Below are 18,039 nucleotides of genomic sequence, written 5' to 3' on the forward strand. Positions count from 1 at the left end.
CATAACCGGGCTCTGGACACCCAGGCAGCCAGAAAACCCTCTCACTCATCAGCAATCGCTACTAGTGGCCCAATATAACCCAGGAAGTCTCCCGATATGTTCAGAGTTGCTCAGTCTGCGCCATATCCAAAGTTCCCCGTCATCTTCCATTCCCAACCGACCCTGGTCACATATTGAAGTGGACTTCATCACCGACCTCCCATCCTCTAAGTCTCACACCTGCATCCTCTTCATAGAGGATCACTTCTCCAAAGCCTGTAAATTAATCCCACGAAAGGGACTGCCTACTGCCTTCGAGATGGCCGAAAGCCACTTCCAGCAACTCTTTCGTCAGTTTGGAGTTCCCGATGACATCGCCTCAGACTTCGGCCCTCAGTTTATCTCCCGAGTTTGGCGAGCAAGAAGATTAGCGACACCCTGATACCATCCAGGGTAAAAGGTCTGGCTTTCAACCAAGTATATCCATCTTCGACTGCCCTGCTGTAAGCTGAGACCTCGCTATATCGGTCCCTTCGCATTACAGAGACAGATCAATGATGTCACATACCATTAATCCTTCCTTCTCACTACAGAATTCCTCCTTTTACTTACTCCTCATACTTCTGCAAATAAACCTGTTATTTACTTTACCTGTGTGAATCCTTTCCGTTTCATGACAATGTACAACGGGAACAGAAGGTCAATACTGACAATACAAAAACAGATAAATAGCTTATAAGTTGAGAAAGGTGAAGGTCAATAAGGAAGCTCTTCAAAATGGTTTAATGGGGAGCCATTACTCACTCCTGTCTTTTAGAAGGGAACAGTTGTGTACTCTGGTTCAGTCTTCTGGTTGGGCAGTTGCTTTCTGGCCCAAGATAAAAGAACCCACCTCCAGGTGTGAACTGTGAATAAAAGTCTAAATTAAATCTGTTCGTCATATAAAGCTATCGAGTCTCTTCAGAACATTTTACTAAACCACTCAATTCATATGGATTAGTTCTACGATGTCTTAATGAACTTCTAAAGCGTCAAAGTGGTAGTTGCGTAGCCGTCAATGGATAGACAGAAAGCTCTCAGATTTCATCAAAAAGATTTGATGAACAAAAGTCTTACAGGTTTGGAACAACATATAACAGAATTTTCATTTCTGGGTGAACTATCCCTTTAAATACAATCATCTTACTTCATGAGGATGTCCATTAAACACTGAGTCATGGCTCTTTCTTTCCGCCTCAGTTGTGGATCATTTAGAAAACCCTGCAGGCATGATATCTCATATGTGGCCCAAAGCCAGTGATTCCTCAGTCGGTGTGATGTCATCACAGCTCTCATCCCCTCCAATCTGTCTGTGGAGGGGCTCTAGGTGCCTGTCGCCATAGTAACAAGAGGACCACCATCGAATGATGGCAGAATGTAAGAGTGGAGACTGTCTCTGTATACATTGGCTTTCATAATCTAGTTTTGTTCACAAAATTGTGTCTTGATAATCCGAATGTGATTTTAAGGTAACTGCAAATAGTATTATATTATTGTGTGTGTAATATGGCATGAAGACAAATAACTATTCATTGTGCAAGAGTTGTTTCTTTTCTCCATTACACGCAGTTAAACAAGTTGTAATGTCATTGTCCATATCTGTATGGGGGAGTGTCGCTGCAGGTTGGAATGGATCTGCTGCAGTGTGAAAGTGACCTTGAGCTGATTCTGGGTCCTGGATTCCTGCCAGTATCTGCAACCTCCTGGCTCAAACTCAAGCAGTGCTGAAAAACAATGAAGAATCACTCAGACACTTAAGATTTATTAAATTATTCATTATAAAACTCAATATTTTTTGTTTTGGCAACAAACACAAAGAAAGTTACCCTAGTAACTTGAGTCTTTTGAATCCATTTAACAAAATATTGTTCAGATTTGTGCACTGATTCAGTGACCATTTCTCCAGATTAAAGATCTTTATGTTAGCAGTCTTTCATTTGTTGTCCAAGTTTACATAATATGTGTCATTGAATTGATTCGTTAAAAAAACACTGAACAAATCCACTTAGTGGTAGTTCACCAAAAAAACTAAATTCTGTCATTATTTACTCACCCTCAAGTTGTTTCAAACCTGTATGAATTGTTTTTCTTCTACTGAACATAAAAGAAGATATTTTGAAGAATATGACTAACCAAACAGTTGATGGACCCCATTGGCTATAGAAAAAAAATACTATGGAAGTCATTGCGGTCCATTAACAGTTTGGTTACCAACCTTCTTCAAAATACCTTCTTTTGTGTTGAGCAGAAGACAAACTCGTACAGGTTTTGAACAACTTGAGGGTGAGTAAATGATGAAAGAATTTTCATTTTTGGGTGAACTATCCCTTAAAGCAGAGACTTAAGTAAAGTGTTTAAGCATCATATAAGCATCTTCCAAAACGTTTTCCTCCATTGTGTGAACTGACAAGTCACATGACTTAGTTCGCACAGATGATTGGCTACTATTACTGTTATCACATTCAAATCAGAGTATATTTGATTTTACATAATCTAATCTTTTAAAGCCCCTGACTCAAGCTGATAGAAAAGCAACTTTGACCGAAATAACCACTCGTTACAACCGAGGTATGTAGCAAAGCATTTGTGAAGCCACAACACGCACAACCTTGAGGCGGATGGGCTACAACAGTAGAAGACCCCACCGGGTACCACTCATCTCCACTACAAATAGGAAAAAGAGGCGACAATTTGCAAGAGCTCACCAAAGTTGGACAGTTGAAGACTGGAAAAATGTTGCCTGGTCTGATGAGTCTCGATTTCTGTTGAGAAATTCAGATGGTAGAGTCAGAATTTGGCGTAAACAGAATGAGAACATGGATCCATCATGCCTTGTTACCACTGTGCAGGCTGGTGGTGGTGGTGTAATGGTTTGGGGGGTGTTTTCTTGGCACACTTTAGGCCACTTAGTGCCAGTTGGGCATTGGATGACCATGTCCATCCCTTTATGGCCACCGTGTACCCATCATCTGATGAAGGGGGTCGAACACAGTATTATGGTGTTCCTAATAATCCTTTAGGTGAGTGTATTTATTTATTTGCAAGCTAAAAAGCTTTTTTGTTGTTGTTAGAAAGCATTTCTAGGCCAATTTAACATCTGCAGTGGCAAAATCTGTTTTTCTCTGCATCACACCATTAAAGATAAAGATAAAGTGAATATAAAATAAAGGGAAATTTGATAAACGCAGCAAATCTGTCTTCACTCCTGATCCTGTTCGTCAGCTCTAAGCACCACATGCAGACAGGATGGAGCAATTTTTAATAGCCTTAAAAGCTTTTCCTTACCACCACTCTTAACTCAACTACTATAGATCGACTGCATTGTTCCTTGTGACTGAGCATGTATATTTGTGTGACTGTGAGAGGGCTTCTAGATTAACCCAGGATCAATGGGGCTTGCGTCTCCTCTTATTGGCCAGTATTGAACACATCTCACCCAAGCACAGAATTACACGAACCTCTCAGTTTTAATTAAAACATGTGAACTAACGCAAGGCGAAGTGCAAGAACACTCCATTGAATTGGCTCTCTCATGAATAATGGCTCAGCAGTCAAAGAGATTTCCTGAACATGTGTGCATGATTGACACGCAGGCTCTGGCTATAAAACAAACAGCGATGAGCCTGTCACAAACCCCTCAGCACAATTTCTATGAAAAATCATCCCTTGAAAGCACAGAGAATTCAACCACTGCGGTAAAGGAAATTAAACTGATATCAAATAACAAATCATTCTTTTGCAATGATATCTATAGGTTGATCATTTGTAAAACAAGTGTGGAAATGACTGCAACAAAATTGAAATTAATTAATCAAATTTCACAGTGAAATGAATGCAGTATTGCATGAGCTGTAACCTGGAAGAAAAAGGTCCCTTACTGATTTAAATCTGTTCCTTTTGTTATAGCAGTAAGACAGTGTTTTTAGTGTTTTCTGTCAGTGGTTTCAATGCCTCAACCCTAATATCCGATCAGTGTAAAAATACCTCTGCTTCATGGGTGGACAGAAAGGTCAAAATTTTACTCTACAGCTGTTCGGAAAACAATTTCTGCAGTATATAAAGTATGCGCATTGTGCATACAGCCTATGAAGATTTACAATAGTCATGGAATACACAGATACCTACAGTATATCACATCTGTACATAATTGCATACTAGAAACAATTCCACAATAGGGCAGGTACTGTATAGTGTGCAGTATGCAGTAAACAGTACATTATTATAAAAATGGTACGTAGAAGGTAGGCTATATACACACATTATATATAGATAGATAGATAGATAGATAGATAGATAGATAGATAGATAGATAGATAGATAGATAGATAGATAGATAGATAGATAGATAGATAGATAGATAGATAGATAGATAGATAGATAGATAGATAGATAGATAGCATAATTGCACTGCATAATTTTTAAGAAGCATCATATTTGGCTACTAGCAAGCAACTGTGAGAGACAAAAACAAAAGAAAGAGCACGTATTGTCTTATAGAATATCAATATACATTTTACGTTTGTTTTCCGTAAAAAATGAAAAGCATTTTGACAGTGCGGGTCGTGGAAACACCAGGCGTGACGCGTCCCCTTTAAACTGCCCACTCTGCGGATAAAGTGAGGAGTGGTAGCGCGGACGGTAATCCAAGAGTCTCTTGGTATGCACAGCAACGATTGACTGCAGATTCCATATAACGCTTTAACTAACGTTAGCTGACTAATGGCTTTGTTGCGTGAACATAATGACACAACTACTGAGACGTCGGCAAACGAGGTAGACGGACAGGTAGGAAGAGATTCGAGATGTCTGTCGCTGCAGACTTCTTATGTTTAATGTTTTGCATCTGTTCCCCTGTCAACATGACAACGTGATAGAATTTGTTTTTCCTGTATAACAATCATTTTTAAAAGTGGTGAGGTGCAGCTGGTTCATTTTTCTACTATATCTAACCCTTGATTCAACCTAATGATAATTGGCTTGATTAAAACTATTAATATACAAGTTTAGGATACCAGACAGCACGTTTTACAGTGAATGCGTCATCACTTGTCATTCAGAGATGATGCTACAATATTAATCATTTATTTTAGTTCAATTAGTTCAACAATTCATACAGACAATCACTCAAACACACTATTCTATGAACATTCAGTCTCTAAGTTAATGGTCATTTAGAGATTATTATGCAGCTTAAAGAAAAAATATATATATAAAAACTGTCCAGAGATTGTTTTTAAAATTAAGCCTGAAAATATTTTTATATTCTTTTATAATTATTTGTAATTTGGGGGAAATCTAATAGTCTAATAATACTTGGAAAAAACTTTTGTCTCCCAACTCAAAGTCAGTCGGGTCTAACCAACTTTGTCATTTGACAGAAATAAATAAATTAATGTTTAGTTTATTTGTTCAGATCAAATAGAAAACTTCTTGACTATTCATATAGTTATATATGGTTACACTTTAATTTAAGGTGACGTAGTTGCATTGTACTTACTTAATAAGTACTGATTAATATTAAATAACTGCATGTACTTATTATACATCTGTCTATCTATATATTTGAACTGAAATAGGTCTGAAACCTTTTTAAATCACGTACTCAAGAAAATAAATATAATCTTGCTTTGTCATTGACCCTCATAAGTTGCTCAATTAGTTTATCAGTCACTCACAAAGAGCATTCCCATTAATGTACCGCATTGCCTGCCCATTTAATGGATGTGATCACTGAAAGACCATTACTTACTAACAGGACAAGCCTGACCTGTGCCTTCTGCAAATGTTTCACATTCACCTCTACTGTCGTTTGTTGCAACTTGTCTAGCAAAGACTGTGGCGACCTTCTTAATTCCTCCTTAAATGTGAAATGAAGTGACCGCCCTTCATTTGCATCATATTCTTTTTTCCTGTTCTTTCCTCGGTGTCCTTCTCAAAAAACCTGCGTTGAGGAAGCTTTGGGGTAGATGAGGACACACCCGCATACTGTACCTCTCTGCCCCTCCTCCCTGCCTGCCCCGTTATGCACAATACGCCGGTGTGCCGAGAGCTTCAGCGGACAGTAGCAGTCAGAATTTAAGGAATCTGATGAGTTTGTCGTTTTCATCGGTCACACAGACGCCGGATTGCCACCCTCACTTCGAGAAGGCTGTCGTGACTTCTGGGAACCTGAGGAACCACAGGAGTGATTTACAAGTTTATCCAAGCAGGTAAAATGTCTCAGTTCTGGACTATTGAATATATGGAAGCTTTATTATTCATTTATTTGCTATGTTTATGTCTGTTTGATAGATTATATATGTATTATATAATGTGGAGGGATCACCAAGTCCTTAGTTTAGCCTAAAATGTATTTTCTTGCAGTTTAATATTTCATAGGCTGCTTCTGCTGAATATTTTAGAGCATGCTGCCACCGTTTGGGACACGCAACATTACAGCAAATATGTATGAACAGCATGCTATATGCGGTTCTTTAAATGTTCAGGTATTTCATGAAAAAAGAGAAAGGGATGGTGGACACACACTTGCACGCTGCATGAATGCAGCATAGTTATATAGGATGTGCATGTCTCCTAGAGAAGGGCCTTTTTTAGATGATAGCACTGTGAGAGATGCCGTTATATGTCAATGGATATGACGCAGAGTTTCACTATATTTCGATTCTTTTTGATGACCAAGGAACTTGGCATGTGAATGTATAACTAAACATGCTGTTCTATATAAATTGTGCGCTATATTTTTAGATCGCCTAACGCTTTGCAATTTTTTATGGCATGTGTCTCTCATAATTACTATACTAGGGACATACTTGTATTATCATAAACATAATTCATAAAAAAAAAATGCAGAAGATTTAGCCGTTTCAGTCCAAGAAACTTCATCATAAATATTTTATCCTTTACTTTTTACTAAAAAAGAAAAAAGTTCTTTTTTCCTTTAGAGTGAAAGTAGGCAAACTCACAATGCAGTATATAGACTAAATATTAAATGTATAAAAACACTTATTCTAAAATTATAATGTGATGTTTTGCATTCTATTTTTAAACACTGGCGCATTACATTATCAGAAAGTGTATCAGTACCTGTATTCACTCTTCTTTTGTTGCAGAAAGCCTTTGTGCACTGTAAAAAAAATAAAAATTGCAGATTTGTACTAAATTCTTACTTGGATGTTTAAAAAATTAGTTGAATCTTGTATGACTTAATGCTTAGCTTCTTTTGATTAGTTAAAGGACAAGTTCGGTATTTTACAATTAAAGCCCTGTTTTAAGATCGTCCCTGATGAAATAGAATAGTTAAGATTGTTTTTTTAGTCAAATGCTCCTGTCACAAGAATTTTTGGATTCTGTGTTAGCACCCCCCCCCCACCTTTATAATGAAAGCATAGGTGCACTCGAACAATCATTCATTAAAACGCATAAAACTTTAGTTTACAAAGACGTGAAACTCACCGAGTGGTCTGGGGCGTTCACTGATATGCTCACACAAAAATCGCTGCAAAATATGCTTTCCAACAGGTTTTATCGTAGTTTTTGTCCAAGTCCATTTTCTTCCTGTTTTTGGTCGAAGTCCACAGTAGTCGATTGTCGAGTTCACGTGCGCGATCCTTAGTTATCTAGTTACCAATGATCGCGCACGTGAACTCGACAATTTACTACTGTGGACTTCGACCGAAAACAGGAAGAAAATGAAGTCGGACAAAAACTACGATAAAACCTGTTGGAAAGCATCTTTTGCAGCGATTTTTGTGTGAGCATATCAGTGAACGCCCCAGACCACTCGGTGAGTTTCACGTCTTTGTAAACTAAAGTTATGCGTTTTTATGAATGATTGTTCGAGTGCACCTATGCTACCATTGTAAAGGTGGAGGGGGTGGGGGGGCGGTAGGGTTGGTGCTAACACAGAATCCAAAAATTCTCGTGACAGGAGCATTTGACTAAAAAACAATCTTAACTATTCTATTTCATCAGGGACGATCTTAAAACAGGGCTTTAATTGTGAAATACCGAACTTGTCTTTTAAAGCACTGTAAAAACATATGTTGTCATTACTTATTTACTGGGACACAATATTAAAGATACCCGCGTGTTGTCTTTGTTGTCTTTCAGTCGACCCATCCAGTAGCACGCTGTGGCCCTTAGTGCTCTACGGTGTCAACCCCTCTTCTGTGTGGATCCCCACCCTGCATTTCCCCACCCTGTGGTGCCCTGCCTCGGTGAAAAGTGCAGGCCTCACCCTCCTGCATTATGACTGTGGCCACGGGCGACCCCTCGGATGAGGCGGCAGCACACCCTGGTCTTCCTCAGGACTATGACCCCGGGACAGAGCAGGACTGCTGCGAGCGAGTGGTCATCAACATCTCGGGTCTGCGTTTCGAGACGCAGCTCAAGACCCTTTCGCAATTTCCCGAAACATTGCTGGGGGACCCCAAGAAGCGCATGAGGTACTTTGACCCGCTGAGGAACGAGTATTTTTTTGACAGAAGCCGACCCAGCTTCGACGCCATCCTCTATTATTATCAATCGGGCGGACGGTTGCGGAGACCCGTCAATGTCACTTTGGACGTGTTCTCGGAGGAGATCCGTTTTTATGAGCTCGGAGATGAAGCGATCGAGTTATTCAGGGAGGACGAGGGTTTTATCAAGGAGGAGGAGAGGCCGTTGCCCGAAAATGAGTTTCAGAAGCAGGTCTGGTTGCTGTTCGAGTATCCAGAAAGTTCTGGGCCAGCCAGGATTATAGCGATCATATCAGTCATGGTCATCCTTATCTCCATTGTCAGCTTCTGCCTGGAAACATTGCCCATCTTCCACAGCGATGAGGAGGAGATCAGCAAAGCCCCCACCGCCAGCAGTAACATCACGACCGCTTACACATCCGACTACTTCACGGACCCTTTCTTCATTCTAGAGACGCTATGCATCATCTGGTTCTCCTTTGAGTTCCTGGTGCGCTTTTTTGCCTGCCCTAGTAAAGCCAGCTTCTTTGTGAACATAATGAACATGATTGACGTGGTGGCCATCATTCCTTACTTCATTACGCTGGGAACGGAGCTGGCGGAGACGGAAGCGGAAGACGAGCCGCAAGGGCAACAAGCCATGTCTCTTGCCATTCTGAGGGTTATAAGACTCGTACGAGTCTTCAGAATCTTCAAACTTTCCCGGCACTCAAAGGGACTTCAGATTCTTGGCCAAACACTCAAAGCCAGCATGAGAGAATTAGGTTTACTCATCTTCTTCCTCTTCATCGGAGTCATCCTCTTTTCTAGCGCGGTCTACTTCGCAGAAGCTGACGAACCCGAGTCGCAGTTCTACAGCATCCCGGATGCCTTCTGGTGGGCCGTGGTCACCATGACAACCGTCGGTTATGGAGATATGGTGCCCACGACCATCGGGGGGAAAATTGTCGGATCTCTCTGTGCCATCGCTGGCGTCTTGACCATTGCCCTCCCAGTGCCCGTCATCGTCTCAAACTTCAACTACTTCTACCATCGGGAAACAGAAGGTGAAGAGCAAGCGCAGTATCTCCAGGTTAGCGCCCTCAAAGCCGATTCCCAAGAAGACCTGAAGGGAAGTCGAAGCGGATCCACCATCAGCAAGTCCGACTACCTTGAGATCCAAGAAGGCGTCAACAACAGCAACGAGGACATTCAGGACGAGAACCTCAAGACAGCCAATTGCACTTTAGCCGATACAAATTATGTTAATATCAAAAAAATGCTGACAGATGTCTAGTCATTTGGGGAGCAGATCCAACTTGAATTGAAAAAGGACTAGTAAACTGTGTTCGAAGGAGGATTTGATCTCCAATACCTCATTGAAACCGTGCATCCAGATCCGTCCACAATCCAAGTATTCATCAGTGTTCGCATGGAGCCATCTACATCATCCAAGACCTTATCCCGAAGCCAAGTATTTATATGGAACTGTGGAACACAAATAAACAGCACATGAGTGTCAATATATTTCAGTCAACATCTTACTCTCAAAGCCAAGCTTCGCCAAAGAAACGTCTTTTGTGTGCTTCATCTGCTGTTAAAAAAGGTTTGCCATGCAGTTCACGTATATGATACAAAGAATACTCACAGAAGTTTCATCCACTCTGATGCTGCTTGTTAAGAACACCAATACTCACATAGTCAAGACGGTTGTCTATTATTTTGATTGTTGTGATAGTGATCAGCTGGGAATGTCATTGAAGCGGTCTGCTTCTGTGTGTGGATCCAAAATACATATGTATGGACAACACTTGTATCTACTATCCTTCTGCAAAGCTTTTGAAGACAAGATGAATGTCTCCACATGTCATATTTATGTTATTTTTAGTCTACAGTGTCTGTGTCTGTTGTTCAACGGCTTTTCTTTTCTCATCTCATATCACCATTTTTAATTGAAGTTCTCCAGGATAGAGAGAATACTGAACATGCTAAATGAAAAATAAGCAAAATAACACCCTAGTGCCACAGAGGAAAAAAAAAATGCTTGATGTATTGCGTGTAAGAGGATACCATTCAGTGTATATATTATGTGAGCTGCAGAGATAGTCCAAAATGTAGTTGATATTCAAATAACTTAATGAGCCATATTGTAGTTCACACTTTAATGTCCCCTAGCACATTTGTAGCACTGTAGTCTTTTCTTTTACTGGCTTGGATCGAGAAAAAACACTGGTATTATAGTGTTGCATGGCCTCAATCCTCATGGCATGGATTTTCAGCTCAAGAGAAAGTGATATACGGAAACTTAGCTAGATGTTACGACAATATGTATCTTGATCTGTAAATATATATACAGGTTCATCTATTTTTATCTGTTTAATTGTGATCCAAAGGTGCTTTTTTCAGGTTTTGTTTTGCAAGTGGATCTATAAAAAGACACTCAGCATTGCATTTGGACAGACAGTGCAGCATTAGGGCATTGATTGCTGGGACATTGATTGTCTTAGTTTCAGGTGACCTTGAAATCTAGATCTACAGGCTTACACAGGTTTCTTGTCTCTTGCTTTAAAGACTGTTTTATCGCTTACAATGAATCAGCAGAGAGCTTTGGAAACAATGCAAGTCAATATTGTCTACTTTTGATTGACCTTCGACAAAAGTTAAAAGTATAAAGTATAGCCTATATTGAGGCAGTGTAGCCACTATATTGTATCAAGTATAGCCATTATCTCAAGCATCTTATTGTTTTCATGCTTCTGTTTAGACACAAAATTTGACTGCTTATGGATGGATTGAAGATTTGACTCCATTATTTGATGTGGCACATGACTGTGCACTCTTAGGTTTCTCACCCACATCTATTTCAGTATCTCACCTGGGCTGCAGGTGCCTTTGTCTTCGTCTCTATTTTTTTTTTGGCAAACTGTATGTGCCGATGCTGCTTATTTAGATGCAGATACTGCATTCACAGCTGCTGCTAATTATGTTATCTTGTTTTAATTCAGAGTATAGATATCACTGCAATGCGCACAGTTGGGGTAGGTTTAACAAAGTGTATGAAATCGAATGTCACCATACGGTGCATAGCCAGTGCCTAAAATATGTACTAAACTTGTTTGGATGCTTTAAAGCTAAAGTGTGTGTTAATTTATTTGATCTAAGCTGTAATTAATCCCTTCATGGTCTGATTTACCATATCTTTGCTCCCTTTAAGCAGACCAACACCACAAAATTGACTCAACCAATGGTGTGATACTAGTGTGAAATGATCTGGCTGTCTGAGCAATGCAGATTAGAAGGCCTGTTTTTAAAATATAATTTTGGTAACTCCATTAGGAGAGCAGAAATTACACACCTCAGCTTTAATGCAGGCAAACAGTAGGTTTTCTATGCATGACATTGGACAGTATTCTGTTGGTGAATCAGATGTATCATCCTAATACACATTGTCAATGTAACTTCATATTTAATGTGTGGCAATAACATATATTGTGATTTTGGCGCTAGACCTGGCTGTGCCAAATGTCAGGGTTATAACAGGGTTATTTTTTTTCACATCTGTGAAACACTGGAAATCCGCAGTCATTGCTTAGCTTGCAGGTGCACCCGCTTCTCGCATTACGTTTGCATTGTGTGTTGATTTTCTAAATGTCATTTGAAAGGCTAAATGACAGCATTGAATGTCACAAGATCATATTTGTAAGCATCTTATAATCAATCCATGCATTGCCACGGTTTAGAAGGATGTACATCAACTTATGCAATCAATTATTTTGTCTTCACAGTGTTTTTGTTTTAAAAAATGATAGGGGGGAGAGAAAAAGCGATACAGTAGTTCACCCAAAAAATGAAAATTACATTATAATTTAATATAAGTGCATGCATCCATCCGTGATAAAAGTTCTCGAAACGACTCTGGAGGGTTAATAAAGGCCTTCTGAAGTTAAGCGATGCGTTCGTGTAAGAAAAATATCCATATTTAAAACTTTTTTGACTAAAATAACTAGCTTCCGGTAGACGGCCGTACGCAAGTGAGTAACACTTGAACTTGACGCACAAAGTAATGACGAACGCGGTTCCCCAGCCCTGTATGTTTGAACCGCGTGAGGCGTCGAATCTTACGCTACTTCTACATCATACATCGCCATAGAGTGCCGACGTCACTTTGTACGACAACTCGGAAGCTAGCGGCGCATGGGTTCCCTCGATCGAAAAGCTATGCATTTTCCCCATAGACTTTTGGAAAATCGAGAAAATAAGATCTGTGTATAACAAAGAGTTGTGACCTTTACACTTTTTATCTATAAAGATAATCTTTATAAGCTAATCCTATATAAAGCCTATTTAAAGTTTTTAAAAACACACAAGCAGGTTATAACTGTGAGTTTTATGTCATAGAACAAAACGTGAAAATATTTAGAGGGTTTGTTAACCACAGACCTTATTTCAGGCGATTTAGCAAAAAACAATTTAAAAAACCCATAGACTTTAGAGCGAGGGAACGGGAGTGCTGAAATGCTAACTCACTTCCGCGGTTTGGCCTACAAAGTGAGGTCGTAACTTCGGCACTCTATTGCCAAGTTTTGGCGCAAGTCGAAGTGTTATTTTAGTCGATACATTTTTAAATATAGATATTTTTCTTACACAAACGCATCATTTAACTTCAGAAGGCCTTTATTAACCCCCCAAACCCGATTCAAGCACTTTTATCACGGATGTATGCACTTCCCAAAAAAACCTAGGCCTAGGATGGCTTCAGGGTGAGTAAATCATGGGCTAATTGTCATTTTTGGGTGAGCTATATTTTTAATGGCCAAATTCAATCAAAACTATATAACCATAAAACCACCTTTCAGTAAAGCTCTATTACTATTATTATATTACATTTAACACACAGATTTACACCAATTGAAGAACACGTACCATGCTTTGAATGCCTTTGGCCTTGAGTATATGAGTAGGCTGCTGTGATTGAGACGAGCCCTGCATCTGTCCATCCCATGTGATTGAGACTGCAAAGACAGAAAGAAAGTCTCTCCTATTGCTTAGTTATGCAATACAGTGTGCGTGTGTGTGTGTGTGTGTGTGTGTGCGTGTGTGTGTGTGTGTGTATCTGTAAAGCTCTTCAGACCCTATAGCCTGTGCTCAACAGCCAGACAAAGGGAGTCTAGACTTACACAAACACCTCAATTGGCAGAGAGCTGAATGTAACCTATTTCAACCCATTTTGGCTGTTAAGGACAACCCCCAACACACTGAATGTTTTACATTCCTGTTAGTGTGATCCGGTCAATAATATTCACTATAACGCAGCTATGTTTTTTAGGAGGTAAAGCACTGAAAAAAACTAAATGTCTTCAGTGTTTCTGGATGTAAAAGATGCACTTTACAAGCACAACCAGTGGACAATCTATGGACATGCATATAACCCTTCCAAATGATCAAAACTGTCTTAAAGCAAATACAACAATGAAGATGATAAATGAAACCCAAAAGCTGTGTTGCTTGTTCCTTTCAATGGATCTCCCATGTTGTCGTGCATTGTCTAAATGTCATAGAGTTGCTCAGAGCTACTATTTTGCAGATAATTTTAGTAAAGGCAATAATGACAGCAATGCAGCTGTTTCTAGAACACTAGAAGCTTTTTGATGTCGATATTATTAGCTCATCTAGAGGAAAAGATGGTAGCTTGAAACCATTCAGGGAAAGGTGCCTGGTAGCATCTTTGATTTCATTTCCGCTTTAAGTGCTCAGCGTATAGTCTTCTGCACAGTGATGAGAGTATGCTAAAAATAGACATTTCTTTGGGAGCAAAATTCATGGGGAACTGTATGAGTGTCTAAGAGGACGCTATATACAAGTCTGGTGTATAAAGACTGTCAATGTATATTGGCATAAGCCTTAGAGAGTTGGACGCGGAAGGTGAGAAAGAGAGAATTTGTGTGTCTAAGTGACAATAGGAGGAGGACAAAATGTTCAGATGACAGGGGAGTGGGAGGTGCGGGATTAAATATGACACCTATGGTTAGGTTATTTGTTCGCCAGAAAATCATTCCTAACTCGCCCAATTCATATGAAAAAATATGGGTATTGAATACGTTTCAGTTTTATCACTTTTATGAATGTGGACTGACACTCAATGGGGTCAGGAATCTATTTGCATAGGTTATAAAAAAGATATTCTTGCTCATCTTACTGAAGCATTGCTACAAGGCTATAAATACAGAATTAAAATTGTGGAAATCTCAATCCCTCTGTGTGCTGGTGCTGCCTGAGTTAATGTTTCATTGAAAAGGAGAGCATAGATGCCCTCTAAAGGCAGTGCCCTGAAATATAATGCATGTATATTTTCACATCGATCAAGATTATATTTTTGGTTGTATTGGTGAATCTCACAAATTAATGGCTGGGTCATGTACACTGTAAAAAAAATATTTTCATGATTTGTAATCACAACATTTTTTTCTTTTGTCAAATCAACTTAATTTATCTGGTTCAGATAACATAATATTTTGAGTTTCTGATGATTAAATCAATCTCCTTCATTAAATTAACTCAATTTTTCCATTTCAATGAACTTAAAATGTTAAGGCTACCAGGTTACTTCATTTTTTTAAAGTTACAATACAAGACTATTTTAAGAACATTTTTATTAATCATTTACTTATTTTATTTTTATGACAAATTGTCATTACAAAAATCATCTGGTCCGGTCGTGATGTTTGTTTGATTCTTTGTTTTTAATAAAATTTCATTTTAATTAAATTAAATTAAATTTAGTATAACGAATATTACCGGGATATATACTTACAATCATACTGGAACGATTTATAAACAATTGAAATATTAATCTGCTGCTGTCTTTAATTGCTATAACAAAACCTCACAATGCAAAAATATATATATATATACAGTATATATGAATAATAAACATAATAATAATAGTTTTTTTTTCCTTTTGATTTGGGGGTGAAATTTGACACAGCCATTTCAGAATGCTTCAAAGCATTGCTTTGCATTTCTAAAACCACAAACTACATCATATTGTATGATTATTATTTTTATCTGCAAAACATATACTCTGATAGTTTCTACAATGTATACTGTATAATTAACCTGAATACCAGCCCTAACCTGGAAATAACATACTAATATATATCTGCTTGTAATCTCGTTTAGAAAAAGAAAAACTATTTTATTTAATAATGCAACACTTCACTAATGACAGTATTCAAATCTCCTTTCAGCTCCCAAGTGTTCAGTTGCCATATGGCCTGGACTCAGATCCAAGAACACGGGCTCCTGAGCCACACCCTCCACCCTGAGAGATGGAAAACTGGTGAACCGGAGGGAGGTCGAGTCATACTTAACCGGCCTTAACCGGCTGTGTTTGTTTACCACAGATATGCCACATACTGTTGGATTAAGTTGCGTATGTCAGTTATTTTCTGTAAAAAAAAAATAAAAAATCTGGATTTTCTCAAGTAAATCACTGAGACATTAAGAATAAATCCATGGGGGAAGATATATTGACAAATAAAAACAAAACAAATAAATGGGCCGCTATGGGAAAGAATTTGGGGTCCCACTTTCTCTTAAGTGGCTTTAACTACTATGTACTAACATTGAAATTAATAATTTGATACAATGGACTTGTTGTGTACATACATGATTTTACATTGTACTTCTATTTTAAAAATACCTGCATGTAATTACAGCTCTTTACGTAAAATTAATTTACGTAATTACATTGTTGACCCTTCCCTTATACCTACCCATACCACCACACCTGTCCCTACATTTACCCGTATCACACCTCAATAGCAGCAAAAGTATTTTACAATACAAGTACTATGTACTTATTTTTAGATGTAAGTACATAGTACTTATAAAGCCACTTAATATAAAGTGGGACCGAATATGGTAAAGAAGGAAAGGATTTCCCAGAGACCGACTGAGTTGAAACTCCAACCAGTTTTTCTTTTATTCTGTAATCATAAACCTCCTCAGATTTATAACCTCCATCATAAACCTATATGACCGTGTCTCCTGCTGAGTCTAGTGATGTAAGCTGTATTGATGTTAGGTACAGCATGATTCGTGTAACCTACCAGAGATGTGAGAAGTCTTAAAATATCCCTCATGAGTTAATATTTCATCACCAACTGCAAGCTCAGCATAGTCTCTCTCCCACAGGGAATCTGTCCTATGGAAAGCAACAGAAATGTCATAGATAATAATTCAATTTGGTTAAGGTAACATGAATTTAAATAATGCAACCAAAAAAAAAAAGACTTATAAGACCCAAAGACTATAGATAGTTTGAGATCAAAGGTAAGAGTTTTCATTTTTAAGAGGACTTATTTTTTTACTTAAATGCATAAATGAGGACAGTTTTTTATGTTTTTTTTTTTTTCAAACATTAATGTAAACATTAATGATCTAAAAGCATCCAATAAAAGTGCATCAGTGGCTTTTTGTAAACACTTGATTTTTTGCTCTCGTCCACTAGGGGCAGTGTGCAACAACACAAGGGCTCTCTAGATCTTCTGCACCACACAATATCTGTACAAGCAGCATGTCTACTACAGAGGGAATGTCACTAGAGAGAAAAAGACAGAAATACTAAACAATCTGCCAAAGGACAAACTGAAATAACACTTTTGTTCTCACTCATTTTTAAACATGCTTCCATAAGTAAATAATTATACATTAAATTCATTACACATGGGTGTAAGACACCTCCTGCAATGACTCTCCAGGCCACTAGGGAGCGCTGTCTGCGCCCTCCTGCAATAACTCTCCCAGCCACTAGGTTGCACCACCTGCAGACTCTTTAGTTAAGACTGCTCATGCCAGTCCCAGCAACCCAGTCCATATCTCAAGCTGCTCCAGTCCTACCAGCCTAGTCTCAGCCCCCACCAGCACTTCTCCTACTCAAGCCTAGACCTCCAGCCCCTGCGAGGAATCATTGGAACCCAGAGAGGTGTCGAGGATATATTACATGGTGTGCCCTTGCTTTCCAATTGCAGCCTAACAGTTTCCCTACAGAGGACAGCAGGTGGTGCCACCTAGTGGCTGGGAGAGTCATTGCAGGAGAGGGCAGACAACGCTCTCTAGCGGCCTGGAGCCATTGCAGGAGAAGCCTTACAGGGGATTGTTGTCCCAAGGTTTTGAATCAAAGTCAAACTTCATAAAAACTCTAGCAATGGTTTTGTATTCAGGTTTCAGAAAACATTGATCAAAACGGTTATATTTTGGCCAATTTTGTGAATTCTATCCTACAAAAAAAATGATATTGTATTTTTGGGCAAACAAGTGTCAAACAGAAAATGAAAATGAAAGTACTACATTCATATTGGTGGCTGAAAGCATAATCAAATTAGCCAAAATATGTATTTATAAGTCTGCTGAATGTTTTTAACTTTGTGAATGATAGACAGTTCTGTGGGGGGAGATTATTTGAGCCTGACCATGCTTGAAACAATAGCCAGAGGTTGTCTTTATGTACTTCTAAGAGTATTAAATGATTACTTTTCTTAATAATCATCAAAAGAAGAAATAACCTAACATACCATACATTTGT

At 38.7% G+C, this 18,039-nt stretch overlaps 1 protein-coding gene across 2 annotated transcripts; it reads left to right on the forward strand.

The window, feature by feature from the left end:
* Positions 1 to 4,611: 4,611 nt before the first annotated feature.
* On the forward strand, positions 4,612 to 13,948 carry LOC120494307 (potassium voltage-gated channel subfamily A member 2). Of its 2 annotated transcripts, none has more exons than XM_089134423.1 (3): positions 4,612 to 4,803; positions 5,970 to 6,227; positions 8,128 to 13,948. In XM_089134423.1, exon 3 carries the CDS (start codon positions 8,266 to 8,268, stop codon positions 9,748 to 9,750), a length of 1,485 nt encoding a protein of 494 aa, XP_088990549.1. In that variant the 5' UTR covers positions 4,612 to 4,803; positions 5,970 to 6,227; positions 8,128 to 8,265; the 3' UTR covers positions 9,751 to 13,948. The 2 variants fall into 2 exon arrangements, with proteins under 2 accessions (XP_088990549.1, XP_039549488.2); XM_039693554.2 differs by having other exon boundaries at positions 5,974 to 6,227.
* The last annotated feature ends 4,091 nt before the right edge of the window (positions 13,949 to 18,039 follow it).

This window comes from Pimephales promelas, chromosome 8, assembly GCF_988280905.1.
Source record: "Pimephales promelas chromosome 8, fPimPro1.hap1.1, whole genome shotgun sequence".
In the NCBI taxonomy this organism is placed as follows: Eukaryota; Metazoa; Chordata; class Actinopteri; order Cypriniformes; family Leuciscidae; genus Pimephales; species Pimephales promelas.

Coding starts and splice junctions, on each gene's coding strand:
- LOC120494307 (XM_089134423.1), top strand. CDS start 8,266: ATGACTGTGGCCACGGGCGACCCCTCGGATGAGGCGGCAGCACACCCT.